Source organism: Tamandua tetradactyla, chromosome 11 (assembly GCF_023851605.1).
Source record: "Tamandua tetradactyla isolate mTamTet1 chromosome 11, mTamTet1.pri, whole genome shotgun sequence".
Taxonomy (NCBI): domain Eukaryota; kingdom Metazoa; phylum Chordata; class Mammalia; order Pilosa; family Myrmecophagidae; genus Tamandua; species Tamandua tetradactyla.
The window spans coordinates 3,324,506-3,346,260 of NC_135337.1; the positions used below are offsets into that span (position 1 = coordinate 3,324,506).

The 21,755-nt window shown below is 36.2% G+C and overlaps 1 protein-coding gene across 3 annotated transcripts in view; it reads right to left on the minus strand.

Annotated features, from left to right (window-relative positions):
* The window catches only part of MAN1A2 (mannosidase alpha class 1A member 2), a 236,889-nt gene that overhangs the window by 30,758 nt on the left and 184,376 nt on the right, over positions 1-21,755 (minus strand). For all 3 annotated transcript variants that reach the window (XR_013159187.1, XM_077119755.1, XM_077119756.1), the window contains 2 exons: positions 18,887-19,106; positions 15,638-15,810 (listed from right to left, as the gene is read on the minus strand). Coding sequence is in view for 2 of the 3 variants with exons in the window: in XM_077119755.1 (XP_076975870.1) it covers positions 15,638-15,810; positions 18,887-19,106 (393 nt within the window). In the remaining variant the exon portion in view is untranslated. The remainder of the gene's footprint in view (positions 1-15,637; positions 15,811-18,886; positions 19,107-21,755) is intronic.

The window sequence follows — 21,755 nt, forward strand, 5'->3', positions numbered from 1 at the left end:
TCAATTCTCCCCAAACTGATCAACAGATTCAACACAGTGCCTATCAAAATTCCAACAACCTACTTTGAAGACTTGGAAAAGCTAGTTACCAAATTCATCTGGAAGGGAAAGAGACTCCAAATAGCCAAAAAGCATCCTAAAAAAGAAGAATGAAGTGGGAGGATTAACACTCCCTGACTTCAAAACCTATTATCAAGCCACAGTGATCAAATCAGCATGGTACTGGTACAAAGATAGAAGCACTAACCAATGGAATCGAATCAAGAGTGCAGATATAGACCACCAAATCTATGGTCAAACGATTTTTGACAAGGCCCCCAAATCCTCTGAACAGGGACACAATAGTCTTTTCAATAATTAGGCATGGAAGAACTCGGTATCAACAGCCAAGAGAATGAAAGAGGACCCCTATCTTACACTCTACACAAAAATTAACTCAAACTGGATGATACATCTAAATATAAGAACTAGCAATATAAAGATTCTAGAAGAAAATGTAGGGAAACATCTTTAAGACCTAGTAATAGGAGGTGGCTTCCTAAACTTTACACCCAAAGCACAAACAACAAAAGAAAAAAGGGAACTCCTCAAAATCTAATGTTTCTGCACTCAAAAGACTTTGTCAAAAAGGTGAAGAGGCAGCCAACTCAATGGGAGAAAATATGTGGAAATCATATATCAGACGAAGTTTTGATTTCCTGTATATACAAAGAAATCATACAACTTAACAACAAAAGAACAAATAACCCAATTATAAAATGGGCTAAAGGGATGAATAGGCATTCTTCTGAAGAGCAAATACAGATAGCTCAAAAGCACATGAAGAGATGCTCATTTTCATTGGCTATAAGGGAAATGCAGATCAGGACTATAATAAGATGCCCACACCTATAAGAATGGCTGCTATTACACAAACAGGAAACTAAAGATGTTGGAGAGGATGTGGAGAAACTGGGACACTTATGCACTGTTGGTGGAAATGTACAATGGTGCAGCCAATAGACTGTTTGGCAGTTCCTTAGGAAACTAAATCTCGAGTTGCCCTATGACCCATCAATAGCACTACTTGGTATATACAGAGAAGAACTGAAAGCAACAACACAAACAGACATTTGCACATCGATGTTCATAGTAGCTTTATTCACAATCGCCAAAAGATGGACACAAACCAAATGCCCATCAGGAGATGAATGGATCAACAAAACGTAGTATATACATACGATGGAATATTATGCAGCAGTAAGACAAAATGACATCCTGAAGCACATGACAAGACGGATGAGCCCTGAGGACATAATGCTGAGTGAAATTAGCCAGATACAAAAGGATAGATACTTTACGATTCCACTTTCATAACCAGCATAAAGGTATAATCAGAGGCTTATAATACAGAATATAGAGGACTTAAGAGATACATAGAAGCTAGAGATGGGTGAACCGTCAGCTAATGAGGTTGAACTCCAATGTGAGGGAAGAGACAGGAGTGAGGTGGTTCTCTAGTGGGTCTGTAAGTATTATTACCATATTGAAGATGACCAAGATAGAAAGGGGTTGCACAGACCTACATGTCCCACTGATGAACAAAAGAAATACGAATTAGTTCTCGCAAGAATAACTTCAAAGATATCATTCTTGAACAAACAGTGTTTAAGTCCAGGGTCCAGGGGGAAAACTGCTATTGCATGCTATGAGCTATGTTCAAAAGGAAACCATCTGCACTACCACAGCAACAGGAGCGGTAAATAACTGGGGGAGGGACAATAAAGAATAAGTTTAGATTTCCTATTTGGCAAGGGTGTGTTTATTGTTTTTTTTCTTTTGGGAGCAATGAAATTATCTAAAATTGAGAATGCTGATGGACTGTGGACTTTGGGCCCTTCATATGATGCCCAATGTATGCAGATTGCTGAAGGATTCATTGAGGGAGAAGTAGATTGGTGAACAATGGTGATACTTGTGAACAAAGGTTGTGCTGCTACAAAAAGGAACAAAGTTGTGAGGCATGCAACGATGTGACTGAATGTATGGGACATTTAGGGAGACAAAATAAGCCAGAAACAAAAGAACAGCAATGGTACGGTCACCTTTAAAAAATGCTTATAAGAAAACAATGGCCTAGATTGTAAGCTTTTAGAGCAGACACATTAAGTCCAGAATGGTAATTATTATTTCTGGATTTTGAGAGGCTGTTTCATATATATAACCTGATATATAGAAATTAGAACAAAGACATACAGGTTGGGGTTAAAGTAATTCAGAACACAGGGGTAAGGAAGACAGTGTCTGTATTTTAGAACCACACCTAGTCTTTGAGACCAATGGAAGAAAGGTTTATTTGGTCTGGAACTGGAATTTTCTATAGTGCGTAATCTAAATCAACCTATCTGTACAGCTCATTTGAACAACTGAAACACAGGGAGCACAGAATAAGAAAGAGGTCCCTTAATCCTGTATAGATTATTGTAATGTCTGGAAACATCCTAGAGTATATTAAGCAGAAAATCAAAAAAGGATAGGCAAAGTTCCCTGAGAGAGGGGAGAAAGAATATGGAACTATTAAACCTTACCATGAGAGAATCCCCTGATACTGAGTCAAACCTTAGGGACATCCAAATCAGTAAGCCATACCCTTGATCATGAATCTTACTCTTGCGAAGCTTATGTAGGTAGCAGAGAAGCTTAGACTACCCATAGGCATGCCTAAGAGTTTCTCCTGGAGCACCTCATTCATTGCTCAGATGTGGCCTCAGTCTCTATAAGCCCAACTCTGCAAGTGAAATCATTGCCCTCTCCCCTACGTGGGACATGACATCCAGGGGTGAGTCTCCCTGGTGACGTGGGAGAAGACTCTCAGGGATGAATCCAGACCTGGCACCGTGTGATCAACAATTTCATCCTAACCAAAAGGGGGAAAAGAAGTGTAACTAATGATGTAGCAGTGACAGAGAGAGTTTAAATAGAGTGGAGAGGCTACTCTGGAGGTTGCTCTTACGTGAGCTTCAGGTAGACCTTGCTACCTATCATAACCTCCAACCCCTAACCAGGACCATTCCAGCCAATCCTAAAGAATACCTAGGCAATATATAAGATTCCAAAAGGGTTCCAGGCACTAGAGTAACTTTCCAGAAACCTACAACCTCCAGATGGGTCCCTGGTCCAGATAAGTCCTGAAACCCTACCCCAGCCTTTCCAGATCATCAAACAGTTCTATCTCCCTACCCCATATTAGTGACAGACCCTTCCAATATGAAAAACTTAGAAATGCATAGCCCAAACACCCCTAAAGACAGGGATGGAAAGATCAAAGTTAATGGTGGAGTTATACAGAGAAGATACGATTTAACAAACGAATATGAATGCTGAATTATTAAACTGATATTTCTTTTAGTCTCCAGTATTTTAGAACAGCTAGAAGTAAAAATCTAAAATTGTGGAATTGTAACCCATGTCAAACTCTGAAATATGTTCTACAACTAATTGTGGTGCTGTGCATTGAAATTTATACTTTTTTGTATATATGTTGTCTTTCACAAAAAAAGAAGGAAAAAAGTCAGTTGTGATGATCAAAAAATAATTAAACTCTCTAGCCTCCTATATTCTGGAGCAGCTAGAAGGAAAAATATGAGAAGATCACATGGTAGCCCATGACAAACTCTGAACTACTTGTTGAAGAGTGCTTTGAAAACTATTGCCTCTTTATTTCTTTGCTTTGTATATATATATATACATACATATATATATATATATATATATATATATATATGCTATACTATACAATAAAAAAGTTAAAAATTAAAAAAATATATGACTTATTCATCCAGAATATATAGTATTTATACAGTACAGCAAAGGTAAATTAATTCATATAATATACAGGGCAATGGATGATGAGAAATTTTCTAGTACACACTAGCAAACACCTTTTGCCATTTCTTCCCTCTCACCTCCCTCAAACCAATGAACAAGTACAAGAGTGCAATGTCCATAAGTGGTTTAACAATTCCATTCCCAAAGACAATGTTTCCCATCAACGTTTAAAAGTTATTTACAGTTTTATCCTAAAAGTTATTTACAGTTTTATCCTAGTAGGATAAAATTTTAAACACATCAAACACTTTCAAAAACTTAGAAAGACTAGATATTTCAAATAAGAACTTGTCCACTGCACACATACCATTGTTAAAAAAAAAATGCACACACGTAATTATGGTTATAATCTGGGGTATCTCCTAAACATGACTATCTTGGCCCTCCTCACTTTCTTTGCTCCACCTATTCAGTGGACAATTACAAGCAAGGGTAATGCTTAGAGGTGTTAAAAAATTCATACCCAAAAGTCATTCACAGAAGACAAGTTTTCCAATGAATTTCAACACAAAGTATATAAAACATGCTAATTTTACGAACTCTACTTTGTCATATACTCTCAAACTCTTTAACATCTACAGACTAGATGTTGCAAAATTAGGACTCATTTGTCCATTACATACACTATGTATACACCAAAACAAAATGCACAGAACATAGAGAAAAATTTTACCTGAATACACTAGTGTATTACCTTTTGTAATTGCTTCCTTCCCACATCTTCCCAACCACTGAACATGTATATAGACAGTACTATGCTGCTCACAGAGATGGTTTAACAATCTCATTTCCAAAAGACATTATTTCCTATGAATTTGAGCAAAATGATATTTACAAAGAAATCCGTTTAGATGTTTAGAAGTACCCGATGTATGTTAAAAGTAGAAACACTAAAATATAACTGGGTTTTCAAAAGCCTTCTTACTAAAAGAGAGTTTGTTGTTTTTCTATCTAGAGATATTAAACATATTTTAGATAAAAGAGTTTTTAAACACTGTGTTCTTTATGATGATCATACATCTTTATGCGATATGAACTATCAGAACAGTTTAAGGATAATGAGAAAACAGCAGGGAGGCATAAATAATCTAAAGGATATTTAGAATCATTTCTCAAAGGTAACTTGAAATTTGAATATAGAACACAATTATTTTAGTTCTTGTTCTAGACAGTTTATACTTTGAGTTTGTGAGTCTACATGTAGGCACTAAAAGCAATTTCTAACTGCTATAATTCAAATTTGGACAGATGTGGGTTAAAGTTTGAGCTTGTCAAACCTCTTCTTAATAGATAAAAGTGGGGTCATACTTTAAGAAAGTGCACAGGAAAAAAAGGGCCTTAGGAAAAGGTCAATAATATGCTCCCTCCCCCTACATGATTTAGATGTATCTCCTTCATTCCTCTAAAGAAAAACCATTAAATATTAAGGGACATTCAGGTCCAACAAATTCATTACAGTATTACTTTACCTATTTCCCTTAAATAAAAATATTGCTTCACTTACATAAGCATTAGCAAGCCACTGAGACTGACTGTACATAGCTGCTGTGGCAACAGCTGGCTATCAGATCAACTGTGGCAGAACCCCTCTGCACACTAAATTTCACTAGTAGATGTGGTCCTAATTTTGGACCTAAAAGACTAGGGAAAAGCAGCATCAATAAATGCTGCATAGTTTTTGTTCTGTAAAGCCACCTTGCTTCCATTTATATTCTCTTATTGTTAAACTCCATGAAGACTACATAGGTCTGAATGACAAGTGAATAAGTGTCCCCACCTTAATTCAAGACTTTATTACATTATTCCTAAATTACTGCAGTGGGCTCTAAAAACTACCAATTTACAGATTATGATCAGTCCACTTTATTTTGTTCTGTTTTGTAACTGCTCTACTAAAAAACCTTTAATATCTCCTTCCCCTCTGAAATACCTCTGGTAGTTCTGCAAATACTTCTCAAATTACAGAGCTGCGCGTGTGTTGGAGAGGAGTAAGGAATGGTAAGGAAAAAGGATACTTCTTTCCATGTGCCACTTCAAAACATTCTCTTTATTATCTTTGGTGATCATAATGCTCTAAAATCTATCATGCATATTCTTGTCTGAGCAATTTACTAACTCTATTTACTTCATCTGGGATGTCCTCACTTATCTATCTAGATTGCAAGCTTAAGTTAAACAATACAAATATACTTATTATAATTTGTAGTATTTATCATCATTAGTAAATCTCAGAGAATAAAACATTCCCCCCACATCTGGGAAAGAGCTATGCTTCCATGAAAAGGCAATGTTTTCTCCTCCCTAGGTATTGATCACTATGGGGGCCCTGAAAGGCTAGTTATTTTTTTTCAAACATTCTTTATTATGAAATACATATACAGAAAAGTCATAAATTTCAAAGTACAGTTTAACAAGTAGTTATAGCGCAACTTTCAAAATACAGTATTTTACAGTTCCACAATTTCAGGTATTTCCTTCTGGTTGTTCTAATACAATAGAAACTAAAAAGAAACATTGATATAATGATTCAGTAGTGATAATATTTTTAAAATTCTCACTTCTCTGTTACAACTGCTCTGTCTCACTTGATCATTCTCTCAATCTTCAGGGATATTTAGGCAATGACCATTTTAACTTTTTCATGTTGAAAAGGGATGTCAACCTTTATGGTACAGGGGAATGTAACTGGTTGATGTTCTAGGAGAGACTGGTACCTCTAAGTTTCAGGGCTTAGGAATAGGAACAATCTGGAGGTTTCAAATTTTCAAAAAATATAAGCTTAATAAGTAAAACATTTTTTATCACATAGTTGTATATTCATCAACATGATCATTTCTTAGAACATTTGCATCAATTCAGAAAAAGAAATAAAACAAAAAAAAATCACGCACACCAAACCCCTCATATGTTTTACTCATCTGTCCATAGGTCGACAAAAGAAGCATCAGTCACAAGGTTTTCACAATCACACAGTCACATTACGAAAGCTATATCATTATACAATCATCTTCAAGAAACACAGCCACTGGAACACAGCTCTACAGTTTCAGGCAGTTCCCTCCAGCCTCTCCATTACATCTTGGATAACAAGGTGATATCTATTTAATGAGTAAGAATAACCTCCAGGATAACCTCTCAAGTCTGTTTGGAATCTCTCAGCCATTGACACTTTATTTTGTCTCATTTCACTCTTCCCCCTTTTGGTTGAGAACATTTTCTCAATCCCTTTCTCAATCCAGCTCATTCTAGGATTTCTGTTCCACGTTGCCAGAAAGGTTCACCCCTGGGGGTCATATCCCATGTAGAGAGGGAGAGAGCAGTGAGTTTGCTTGTTGTGTTGGCTGAGAAAGGCCACATCTGAGCAACAAAAGAGGTTCTCTTAGGGGTGACTCTTAGGCCTAATTTTAAGTAGGCTTAGCCTATCCTCTGTGGGGTTAAATTTCATATGAACAAACCCCAAGACTGGGCGCTCAGCTTATTGCTTTGGTTGTCTGCACTGCTTGTGAGAATATCAAGAATTCTCCACTTGGGGAAGTTGAATTCTCCCCCTTTCTTACCATTCTACCACGGGGACTTTGCAAATACTTTTTTATTCATAAGCTTAATAAGTAAAGCTTTTATAAAATCTTACTAGATAGAGCCTTGGGTTTTCAGGAATAATGTTAGATGGGGCTTCGCAGACTGTGGCAATTTTGTAGTATCTGGATAAAGTTTGTGTCACAGTAACCTCCAGAATGATCTCTCGACGCCAGTTGAAACCTCTTAGCCACTGAAACCTTATTTTGCTACATTTCTTTTCTCCTTTTTGGTGAAGAAGGCATTCCCAGTCTCATTTTGCCAGGACCGGGCTCATCTCTGGGACTCATGTCCCATGTAGGGGTGAGGATAATATGTTTATCTGCAGATTTTTGCTTAGAGAGAGAGAGGCCACATCTAAATAACAGAAGAGGTTCTCTGGGGGTGACTCTTAGGCATGTTCACAGGTAGGCTTAGCATCACCATTACAGAAATAAGTTTCATAAGGTGTCATGATTGAAGGTGTATTAAACTGGGAGTCCCCAGTGTTGAGAGCACATCAGGAATTTCCCAGTTGGGGAAATTTAATAGTTTCAAATATTTTCTCCATTCCCTCAAGAGACTTTGCAAATACTTTTTTATTATCTGCCCAAAATCTTGGTATCATGGTATTAGATTAAGCTATGTAGAATCACCAGATCTCATTATCTATTCTAGGCTCCATGTAATTATGTTGTTTAAATAAACCGGTCAGACAGGTGAAGTTAGATAATGCGCTACAGAAAATTTAAATTTTGGACAAAATAAACATTTCTCCCTTTGGTCTCACACAGAAGCTAAAGTTATAAAATACAGACAATATTGTCCTTTACCCAGTATTTTGATTTACTTTAGTCCAACCAGATCAGCTTCACTCATATCTCTAGAAGTCTGATGTCTTTTTCATCTTTTTAACAGTTGCTGTGTAGAGTAATGCCGATTTTCAAAGCTGCAGAACTCTAACTCGGAGTCTTGGGTGTCACATAGGTACCCATAGATCCAGGGAACTACCAAGTTACACACAAAGAACACGGCCTCTCAGAAATAACACTTAAAACTCAGGAATATAATGTGACTGTAAGAGCTTACAATTAGGCCCTAATTTTCTTATAAGCATTTTTAAAATAAGACCATGCAATATTTGCCTTTCTGTTTTGGCTTATTTTTGTATAACATAACGTCCTTAAAGTTCATTCACTTCATTGCGTGCCTCACAACCTCATTCCTTTCTGTAATCGCACAGTATTCCATTGTATGTATACACCACAGCTTGCCTTTCTGCTCATCAATCCATGGACTCTTCAACCACTTCCATCCATTGGCAAATGTGAATAATGCTTCCATAAATATCAGTGTGCAGATGTGTATTCATGTCACTACTTACGGTTCTTTCGAGTATATTCTTAATAATGGGATTGCCTAATCCTATGGTGACCCTATATATTTAGCCTATGAATCTGTTACATTACCCTCCAGAAGGGTTGCATCATTCTATATCCCTACCAACACTGAACAGGTATACCTCTCTCTCCACATCTTCTCCAGCACTTGTATCATTCTGTTCATTTATTTATTTGAATCTGCAGTTTTCATTGAGATATATTCACATACCATTATTCTATCTAAAGTACACAATCAATGCCTCACAGTATCCTCACTTAGTTGTGCAATGATCCTCACTCACAATTTTAGACAATTTTCATTGTTCCAAATAGAAAAATAACAGATATATAGCCACACAGAACAGAAAACCTAACACAGCCTGTATTCCTTACTCACCCCCTACTCACCATTATTTACCTCTAATACTGGTATAGAACTATTAAGGTATTCCTGTAAGATATAGCCCATACCATAATTTAGGTAATTTCCCCTAAACCACTCTATCATTAACTCTTTGTACAAGTGTCATATAATTTAAGAAGTTCAGGAAAGAATTTATTTATGTTTGTAGTGCTAATTGGTAAGATACATAACTTTAGACAACCATTTACATATTCACCTTCAATAGGCACTATTACTTATAATCTCAAAAACAAACTATCATCACCTCTATCCATTCCCAAATATTTGAAATAGACCTCATTAACAAATCTGTACATATAAGTAACTGCTCCCCCTTCTCTAGTTTCTGTCTATCTCTCAATACCCTAGATTATACATTTTAAGAGTTTACATTTTCAAGATAGTTCATATTAGGGAAATCATACAATATCTATCCTTTTGTGTCTGACTTATTTCACTCAGCATTATGTCTTCAATGCTCATCCATATTGTTGCATACTTCAGGACCTCATTACTTCTTTTTTTGGGGAGGGAGGTTCAGAAGTTACAGAATTTCAATTTTGACTCTTTGTATTTATACGAGATGATTTTGGCTTTCTTGAGTTCACAAAGAGGTATCTGAGCCAGAGTGAAGTGTATTGTTCTGCATGATGAGGGAACACAGTCTGGAAACCATGCCCAACGTTTATGGAAGGTTAACCTACTGATCTGCCTTTTTTTTTTTTTTTAATTAATGAAAAAAATTCTTTTTAAATACCAAAAAACACCAAACAAATGCAAACATTCTTAACTTTTGATCATTCCATTCTACATATATAATCAGTACTTCACAATATCATCACATAATTGCATATTCATCACCATGATCACTTCTTGGAACATTTGCATCTATTAAGAAAAAGAAATAAAAAGAAAAGAGAAAAAAATTCATACATACCACACCCCTTACTCCTCCCTTTCATTGATCACTAGCATTTCAAACTAAATTTATTTTAACATTTGTTCCTCTTATTATTTATTTTTATTCCATATGTTTTACTCATCTGTTGATAAGGCAGATAAAAGGAGCATCAAACACAAGGTTTTCACAATCACACAGTCACGTTGTGAAAGCTATATCATTATATAATCATCTGCAAGAAACATGGCCACTGGAACACAGTTCTAAATTTTTAGGCAGTTCCCTCCAGCCTCTCCATTACATCTTGGATAACAAGGTGATACCTATTTAATGTGTAAGAATAACCTCCAGGATAACCTCTCAACTCTCTTTGGACTCTCTCAGCCATTGACACTTTATTTTGTCTCATTTCACTCTTCCCCCTTTGGGTCAAGAAGGTTTTCTCAATCCCTTGATGCTGAGTCTCAGCTCATTCTAGGGGTTTTCTCAATCCCTTGATGCTGAGTCTCAGCTCATTCTAGGATTTCTGTCCCACATTGTCAGTAAGGTCCACACCCCTGGGAGTCATGTTCCACGTAGACAGGGGAAGGGTGGTGAGTTTGCTTGTTATGTTGGCTGGAGAGAGAGGCCACATCTGAGCAACAAAAGAGGTTTTCTTGGGGGTGACTCTTAGGCCTAGTTTTAAGTAGGCTTGACATATCCTTTTGTGGGGTTAAGTTTCATATGAACAAACCCCAAGATTAGGGGCTCAGCCTATAGCTTTGGTTGTCCTCACTGCTTGTGAGAATATCAAGAATTCAACTTGGAGAAGTCGAATTTTCCCCCTTTCTCACCATTCCCTGAAGGGGACTTTGCAAATACTTTTTTATTCACTGTTCAAATCACTCTGGGATTTATTGGGGCATCACTCTGGACAAACCAACAAAATCTCATGTCCTACTCAAGGTTCCATGTCCTTATGGTGTTCAATTAAGCTGTCTATATAAGTTATATTAAGAAATGCACTAGTCAAAATATAAATTTTGTACCAAATAAACATTTTTTGCTTTAGTCTCACACATAAGTTAAAATTTTTAAATATTAATTACCATCTATTTTCAGCACCGTACAGTAATGACATTCCTTTGTTCTTCCTCATCAAAAACATTTTTTAAATTTGTACATTTAGTCACTATCATTATACACTCTAGGCATTCCTAGATTATACCACCTCACTACTTAATACTGCATAATATTCCATCATATGTATATACCACATTTTGTTTATCTACTCATCTATTGATGGACACTTGGATTGTTTCCATTTTTTGGCAAATGTGAATAATGCCTCTCTGAACATCAGTGTGCAAAATTCATCTGCTTTCTGATCTTCTGGGTATATACCAAATAGCAGAAATGATGGGTCATACGGCAGCTCAATATTTATCTTTCTGTGGAATCATCACACTGTCTTCTACAGCAGATGTAGCATTTTACATTCTAACCAGCAGTGAATAAATGTTACATTTTCTCCACATCCTCTTCAGCATTTGTATTTTCTTGATTGTTTAATAGGGCATTCTTATAGATGTGAGATGATATCTAATTGTGGTTTTGATTTGCCATTTCCCTAATAGCTAATGAAGATGAACATTATTTCATCTGCTTTTTAGTCATTTGTATTTCCTCTTTGGAAAATTATCTATTCATATCTTTTGCCCATTTTATAATTGGATTGTTTGTCCTTTCGTTGTTGAATTGTAGGATTTCTTTATATATACTGGATATCAAACCATTATCAGTTATACGGTTTCCAAATATTTTCTCCCAGTGAGTTGGCCACCTCGTCACCTTTATGATGAAGCACAGAAGTGATCAATTTTTTGGAGCTCTTATCTACTTTTTTCTTTTGTTGCTTATACTTTGTGTGTAAGGTCTAAGAAGCTACCTTCTATTACTAGGTCATGAAGATGTTTCCCTTTATTTTTTTCTAGGAGTTACAGTACTGGAGTATATACAGACAGAGCTGTATTGAAGTCTCCCACTATTATTGTAGAAATGTCTATTTCATTTCTACAATATAGATGTACATTGCTCCACCAGTTTTACCAATGTTTACCTCATGTACTTCGGAGAGCCTTGATTGGGTGCACTAACATTTATGATCATTATTTCTTCTTGGTGAATTGTTCCTTTTTTTTTTTTACATGGGCAGGCACCGGGAATCGAACCCAGGTCCTCGGGCATGGCAGGCAAGCATTCTTACCTGCTGAGACACCGTGGCCCACCCAAATTATTCCTTCTATTAATACGTGGTGCCCTTCCTTGTCTCTTATGACATATTTGCATTTAAAGTCTATTTTGTCTGATGTTAGTATAGCTTACCCCTGCTTTCTTTTGGTTACAGATTGCATGGAATATCTTTTTCCATCCATTCACTTTCAATCTGTTTGTATTCTTGGGTCTAAAAGGAGTATCTTGTAAACAGCATATAGACAGATCATATTTTTAAAACCATTCTGCCAATCTGTATCTCTTAATTGAGGAATATAGTCTGTTAACAATCAAAATTATTACTGTAAAGGCAGCTCTTAAATCTACCATCTCATCCTTTGTTTTTTATTTGTCAGATCTACTTTTTTTTCTTCTCTATTTATCATTTAAATTACCCTTAGTAATACTCTTTAATTCTGTGCCCTCCTCTAGACTTCTCTCTCCTGCCTTTTTCAGCCAACAGAACTTGTATTTTTTGCAGGGCAAGTTTCCTTAATAAATTCTCTCAGCATTATTTAATGAAAATTTTAAACTCTCCTTCACTTTTGAAGGACAACTTTCCTGGATACATAATTCTTGGCTAGCAATTTTTCTATTTCAGAATCTTAAATATATTATGCCACTGCCTTCTCCCTTCCACGATTCCTGATGAGTAGACAGAACTTAGTCTTATGTGATTTCCCTTGTATGTGATGAATCACTTTTCTCTTACAACTTTCAAGACTTTCTCCTTCTTTTCAGCATTTGACAGTCTGATTAGTATGTGTCTTGGAGTAGACCCATTAGGATTTATACTATTTGGAGTTTGTTGGTCTTCTTTGATTTGCATATTTATGTCTTTTATAAGGGCTGGGAAGTTTTCCCCAATTGTCTCCCCAAATAATCTTCCTCACCCTTTACTCTTCTCCTTCTGGAACACCAAAGATTCTTATGTTTGTGGACCTTTGTGTTGTCCATCATTTCCCCAAGATCCAAATCAAATTTTTCCATCTTTTTCACCATTTGTTCCTTGCATGTTTGAATTCAGTTGCCCTGTTCCTCTAATTTGCTTATCCTTTCTTCTGCCTCTTCAAATCTGCTATTGTGTGTCTCCAGTATATTTTTATGTGATCCACAGTATCTTTCATTTCCATAAGATCTGCTATTTTTCTGTTTACTGTTTAAAATTTTTCTTTATGCGCTTCTAGTGTCTTCTTTACATCCTTTATGTCTTTGGCCAACCCACTGAAGTTATTTCAAAGATTTGTATGACTATCTTTCATTAGTTGTTCCTAATTCTGTGTCTCCTCCAGCTTTTTAAATTTGTCATTTGGCTTGGCCATATCATCTTGCATCTTCATATGCTTAATGATTTGGTGTTGACTTCTAAGCATTTGATTATCTTGATAAGGTTTATTTTAAAAGTTGATTTCCCTCACTCATCTAAGATTATATAGTTGCTTGGTTTGGCACTGAGGGTCTCCTTTGGCACTTGGCTTGTCAGTGATTCCCAGCCAAATTAAAGCCAGGTCCTTACGCAAGATGTGCAACTCTAACTGAAGATCTGCTAAAGGTTTGGCAAAAAGGCAGTTTGTCGGAGTACATTTTCCCTGTCTTCTCTGCAGATGGCACTCTTGGGCCACCTCTTTCCTTCAGGCCTGCCTCTCAGACTGTGGTAGCCAGCCCTGGAAGGATTCAGACCAGCTGAAAGCTGGCAATCCTGAGAGTGGGGGGATACTGTGCAACTCGAAGAAGCATCTTGTGGGGAAGATGGGCCTAGTGTTCTCAGGCTCCCCGTGGAATGACCTTGAACTATGGAACCGAGAGTTTCAACTCCCCCCCACCAGAATCAGCCTGGGAGTGTTGCAGTGTGGTTCACTCTCTTGTCCCCTGGCTCTCTGCCATGAGTGTTCCAGGCCTCCAAGGAGGAAAAGTGGCAGAGGGAACCAGAGTGTCTCTTTCACCAGCCACTGTCAGATCAGCTCTGCTCTGCATCTCTTCTAAAAAGGCTCCCCCAATTTCCCACAAAACCAGGCGACCACAGGGGCGTGCCTCAGGGATGAAGGATAGGCACTGGGTACTACAGAGAAGCTCTTGGCTCTGGAACTGAGAGGGAGGATCTTCCCAGCTAGCTTTGGTGGTGGGAGTGTGGGAACATGTCACTCCTTCAGCACCTGCTTCAGGCGGTACACAGCAGCCAGCCCCAGGTATGGTCACGGCTGAATAAACTCACGCTGTCCTCTCAATCGTAATTTCTGCACTTTTTAAATCAGGTCCTTCCTATATAATGTAGAAATCCCTCTCTCACCACTCATCCCTTAGAACTACTGTCCCCGTTGTTTTCTGTTTTTTCTTTAGTTGTTCCAACGTGGTGGAGTGAACACTGCCTATCCTATTCCGCCATCTCCCTGGAAGCCCAAGGCTAGCATTTTAAGAGCAAATTCCTTCTTTCCTAACCATTTAAAATTTCTCACTTCAAATTTACATACATTTTGTCTTTCAATTAAACACAATTAAGTATTTACTTATTTTTCAATTCAATGATCCTTATAATGATCCACTGAGAAATTACTAAGAACACAAGCTGAAGTGAATGGGGGTAACCTAACACTCTGGCTTGTGAACCTAAACAGTTTTATAGTGATTTTGTTTTTCCAGACATTAAGAATTAAGAGAACAGTACAAGGGGTGTGAGGGTAGTTCAGTGGTAGAATTCTTGCCTGCGATGAGGGAGACCCAGGTTTGATTCCCAGCCTGTGCACTTCCCCCTCAAAATTAAAAAAAAATAAAATAAAAGAATCAACAAACACTGCTGCAGTAACAGATAGTCAGATGGAAAAGGAATGAAATGTGACCCCACCACACGGCATACGAAAAATATATATTCAACAAATAGTGCTGCAATAATGGGATAGTCACAAGAAAAAGAATGAAATGTGACCCCCACCACACAGCTTATGAAAAAAAAAAAAAAAGAGAGAACAGTACAGAAAATTAAATGGCCTATTATAACCATAATGTACAATTGCCTTTTAAATGACTCCTTGTAGTTATCAGTAAAAATACTGAGTGAATAACTATTAGGAAAGGAGTTATAACAGAGAAGAAAACTGGATTCTAAGATTTCCTTCTACTGCTCAAGAAACTTAGATGGATGAGTACAAAGTCTCTTTCCTGAGTAACAGAAAATAGCCCTATGGTTACTGAACATGAAGTAAATTGGATGGGGATACAGGGCACTAAAGAAGGGCTTCATTTCAACACTTCTGAAGATAAAACGAACATTGGTTTATTTACCAGTGCTGCTTCCCAGCCCCACTGTCTGTATCTTGGATCATGAGTGAATCGCCATAGGTACCAATAGGTTTCGATTACTTCTGGACGGAGGATGTAATACTTCTCAGCTTGCCGGACAGCCACAGCCTCTACTGCACCATCAAACTTGAATGATTCAGGACCTAGTTTTAATGCTGTAACATGACCAAATGAAATAAATGAGCAAAATAAAACCCTTTCTGTTTCTTTTCCAGAGCTGCCACACTCCACCTACACCCCTGCAAAAGCACAGGATATGAAATATTTCCTGTTATTCTGACATACAGTATTTCCCATGAATAATGTATATGAATACCCGACTAAATCTAACTGTACTGACAACAGTCCGGTAATCCTTTGGAAACAAATGTAAGTATATTAATATTTCATTTTGGTCCAAAATAAAATGATACAGATCAGATTGTATCGTGCACAATTTTTCTAACAGTCAAGATAATTTTAAAATCCTTTTGATATAATACATATACACATAAGAATTCACTTCAGAGCGCAAATCTTGAATTAACTTGGTTGTAGATTATATACTTTTCTTTTAATGCAAACTACAGCATGTAAGAAACAAATATTAAATAAATCAATCTTAAACACAAACTCTATTCTACAGCTTCTATATATACAAGCAAGGAAGAGGCTCAAACTGCCCAATACAAAGAATTTTATCTGTAACCTGCCCATTTATCATTTTGCATAAAATATGGCTCTTCCACATTTTTCAGTAGTACATACCACTTCTAGAATGATATGTTTTTTATTCAGGCTGGAATACAGCATTACATGAGAGGTTTTTTAGGAACCTCTTTCTAATAATTCCTTACTCTAAATCTAGATAAATGGAAGTTATCTTCCATTGGGATGTTGGAGTTACATGCAATTACCATCCTCTCTCAACTGCCACCTTTCTTTTTTGTCATTAGGCTGAACTTGTGGTCAAGGTTAAAACAGTTTCAAGGTCTTTTATCTTCTTGGAAAAATGCTGGACACTTGTATTTTCTCAAAATAATGAAAGATGGCACAAAACTATAATGCTGATGGTTCCATAAATAAAATCATACCATAGCTGCTGGTATAACACGCATTTTGTGGTCAAATTTCAGTATTACAAAGATGACAATGTAAGCTCCAAATAATTACAATTCAAAGGGGGTGAAAATAAAGCTTTTCATAGCCCTCATCCCCCAAAACAAAAACAAAACAGACTGTAGATATTTCTATTCTACTAAAAGCAAAACATATGATCCAGAGGAATTAATAACCAAACCTTGTTTACTGCTAATTCTTGAGAACTCAAGCAGAATGTGAGCAGAGGTTTCTAATCTGTAGGTCATGAACTCTATGGTAGGCTTTAGAAGAAGGAGCCAGTGTTGTATCCAAGAACCTCTGAAACTGAATGTAAATTTTATGTATTGAACTTTGACCAGTTCTTCATAGGAAAATGAGGTTAGGAATAAAAATCAAGTTGCCAATTAATATTCAGCTGACTGACAGAGTCTAGAGTCTTCATAGAGTCAAATATGATTTGGCATTTAATAAATGCTCTTAAAATGATGATATAAGCCAAACATCATGATCACTGAGATCATAGTAATCCAATAAAAATATTGTAAATTAGACTATTGTGTCTGGATTTCTTACGTTTTTCTTTTCTCAAAGAAAGAAGTAAGAGGCACTAGAGGGAATTTTCAATATTAATCTTAAAGCTAACTTAAAATTGGATATTAGCTTCTATAACTATAATGTTAAGACAACCTGAATTGGAGTAGAAATTGGCTGCATGAAACTAAAATTTTAAATTTCTCACTAAAATTCATATTTTGCATATTGGTCATTCAGAACTTCAAAATAAAACATACTAAAAAGAAAACATATTTGTCGTGAAGAGTCAGTGAATAAATATGTATAAGCATAAATGTAGTACATATTACATATGTATTCAATATGCAATAAATATTACATCTATTATTTTGACCAAACCACAGGCTTCACATTTCTGTTGGGATTATCTCTTAAATTCTCTTTTGTTTAGCATTAAGGAATATTCTGAGATGAGCAATTTGACTATGATTTATATGGATAACAGTAAGGGAAGAATTAAAACATTTTCTTGTATCCTCCCTGCCTTTAAAGAAAAAAGCAGTTGTAGAAACACTTAAAATATGTCCAATATTCCATGTCCAATGGAGTCCACTGGATATGTTATATGTAGCTAATGAGATTAAACTTTTTTCCTGAATATGACTGTATATGTTCCAGGGAAGGTAATTTATCCAATTTTAATATGAAGTAAATTAAATGTCATAATAGCTAACATTTTAGCAATGTTCAAAAATTTAGGGAGGAAGGATCTAGAAAGCTAAAAAAAGAAAGTACTGTATTTTGGAAGTGTAAGATTGGGTTTGGCACCAATTTTGCATTCTGCCTCAGGATAAACAGAAACACTAGCAATCCAGCTTCCTATATAGATACAATGTTTGGAACTACCACAGAGTTAATGTTCAGTTTCATGACCAGATTCAGCAATGTTTCTTATAAACATAGTTGAATATTAAACGTACAGTTTCTGATGCATTTCAGAAACCACGGTGGCCAAAAATTAGAGCATAGCTGAAAGAAAATACAGTGGAGGACGTAATAGCCTGGTGGAGAGTAACCAAACTAAGGTGGAACTTTTTCATAAAAGATCTAAGTTGACATTACAGATGAGTAAAAATAGTGAAAGACTTGAAAATTCAGGACACAAATTAAACAGTAGTCTTTTTGGTTATACCAAGACAAAGAGGATCACAGGCTCATCTACTTGCAATGTTAAGAATGACAATTTAATAAGAACAGCAACAACTACAGGCTGCATTAAAAAATAATTCATTTATACTTAGAACAACCTTGTAAAGATAAAGAAGGTATTATTAACCAAATTTTCTGTAGATGGGCAAGTGAGGCTCAGGAAAGTCAAATGATTGGCCTAAGACCAGCAGATAGTAAATCGTGGAACATGAGATTTGTGAATCATAATTCACGCGTTCTTTCCACAATATCAGTGTTTCATATCAGCACTAGCAACGTTATTATGAAATGTGGAATTCAGAAATATACTGTACGGGAATCCTTTCATAACTGTGGTATTCTATGAATTTTTCAAAGGCAAGGGATACAGCTTGCTCATATTTTAACCTGCAAGCACCCAGAATAACACCTGGCATATAACATTCTTACCTGTTCTGTCATATGACTCATGACATGTACGTGCAATTTCGGCTCCAAGCTCTAAATAATGACCAGCTTTATCCATCCTGGAACCATCTGCTCCTAGTGCAAACATTCCCCCAGCAAAACAGGCCAAATGTCCCATCTTCTTTTCCAAGTGCCCATTCTTCCATTCTCCAATAAAGATAAGACCTCCACGGGACTTCTTAATAAGATGCTTTTCTATAGCCTGCAAACAAGAAAGAGTCGAATTTCACATTTTTAGAAGTAAACCATTGGTGCTCAAACTTATTATTATCCAAAAAAAAAAAAAACTTGTTATCCTCTGACTAACACAAAACCTTAATAACATGATATTCTGCAAAGTAGTAATAGCTACTACTTTCCAAAATTGAGGAGACTTAATTTAGCAAACTGTTATAGACGTCAATGAGTAAGTTATGGAGTGAATGATCAGGTTGCATATAACCTGGGATATAACTCTAATTTTTAAGCAATGAAATGAATGGTGGGAGAGAGGAGACTTGGTCTAAAGATTACCTTTCTATATAACATTACCCATTATAGGCTTTGTCTTCTTGAGCCATTTGAGATCATTCAATATATTCAAAATAACCTAAAAGACTCTACTGATTTATTTTCTATTTTGCACAATAAAAGCTGAATAAAAAGTATACTTTAGTTTATCAGAAAAATATGATGTTTAATAATCAGTTAAATAATTACTCATTTTCCTTGAGACTATAAAACCTGGCAAAGCACTTAAAAAAATACTACCAGGTGGGCAACCTTACACATAACAAGGCTAACAAAACTAGTAGAACATTCAAATACTTCTCTCTTAATTCTTTAATCTTTAGTTCTCAAACTTAGGCATTTGTTTTGGATGCAGCATCATGGATAAGAGAGGGCACGTGATAAAACAAACAGTCCAACCTCCTGGAATGTCGATTTTATTCAAAAGATGTGGGGTGGCAAGGGAAATATTCCATATTAAGTAAACTTGAACATAACACAAAGTAGAGTCCAATAATGCTATTTAACTTTTTTCTACTATTAAAGTGTGTTTATTTATGCTTGCTTTCATCCTTGTTATGTGCATATAGTACTAAGACAATAGTTAAGAATCATCATTTTGTATATTAAACATTTGAGTTAACATTCAAAGCTATTTTCTGATTGATTCAAATCTTTGTGTTTAGAACTGCATAAAAAAAAAAACGAGAATGTGGTCAACATATTAGATCTTCAGCAATAACATCTATTGCTTACATATTTGCAAATAATGGTCCAGTCAATTAACTCACTCTATATTACTTCTTACAAAATTCATCATTCAGTGAACCCATGTCATTTCAAAATCCTACACTGCTGCCCTACTTAATTTCAAGTTATTTTGCTGCATTGTGTAGAAAGGGTCAATATAAAGTACTTTACATTCCACTATGAATTTTCTGATGTGAAATCCAGCTGAAGATTTTCCTTAATTGACTTTAGGATTGCTGTTTCTTAAGCATATTAATGCTAAGCAAGGAGTGACCACCGAAGACATGTCTTTAAACATGACATACCAATACGAGTTTTATACGGTGTTAATTTTCACTTACCCTCAAGTGCTGCCATGTCAATAAATGACTTTGTGTGATTTATCATGAATAACATCTCTAGCTGAGTTATCTGGCAGCCCCTTAAGGAGCATAATCCTTTGGTAAAGATTTTTCTATCAGGTGGATCACAGTAGATGAGGACTCTTACACTTTCAGTACATGTATAGCATGAGTTCTTTCCTGCTGACATCAGACCACCTACTAAAGGCTTTGCTACAGAGGTGACATTCATACCCATTCGCTCAAGCATGAATTGCCTTAGACTGATGAAGAAGGCAGGATGTCATATACAGCATTCACAGGGCTTCTGTCCAGTTTGAGTTCCGTCATGTTGTCTAAGTCTATAAAAATAAGGTTTCCCACATAGATGATATTCTTACAGTATCTCTCCAATGTGAGTTTTCTCCTTTATGAATTGTTTTTATGTATACTAAGGCTATAAATTCTATTGAAGGCTTTCCCACATATATGGTATTTATACAGTTTCTCTCCAGTGTAAGTTTTCTCATGTTAACTCAAGAAAGAACAGTAAATGAAGCCTTGTCCACATAGACGGCATCCACAAAGTTTTCTCCAGTGAGTCCACCCACGTTGTCTCAGGGAAGATCGGAGTGAAAGATTTCCCACATACCTGACATTCATAAGGTTTCTCTCCAGTGCGAGTTTTCTCATGTTGCCTTAGGACTGAACATTCAGTGAAGGCTTTCCCACATATATGACACTTACAGGGTTTCTCTCGATTGTAAATTCTCTCATGTGGCCTAAGATTACAGATTCTATTGAAGGCTTTCCCACAAAGATGGTATCCATAGACTTCTCTCTGATGTGAGTTCCACTATAAAGTATAAGGCCAGAGCTTTGAATAAAGGATTTACCAATCAGATGACCTTCATATGATTTACTTCTAGTATGGATTTGCTTTTTGCTGACTGAAAGATGACTGGTCACGGAGGAGTTTTCCAGGTGGATAGTCAAGTTAATACATGTTGAGACACTCTGGATCTGTAAATAAAACCTTCCACATATTCACTACAAGTAATGTCATTTTTTTTGAGTATGAGATCTCTGCTTCTAGGAAGTAGATGAGAGACCATAAGAGATTTGTCTATAAACATCCATTCTTAGACATTCTCCTGCATGTACCAATACCTTTTCTTTTGAGAATCACAACTGCAGCGCTATCTCATCAATATGGAAGATTTTACAATGTTTCAAACATTAGGTATGTGAGCCATGTTTATGCAATTATCTTTTTATAAAAATCCAAGATA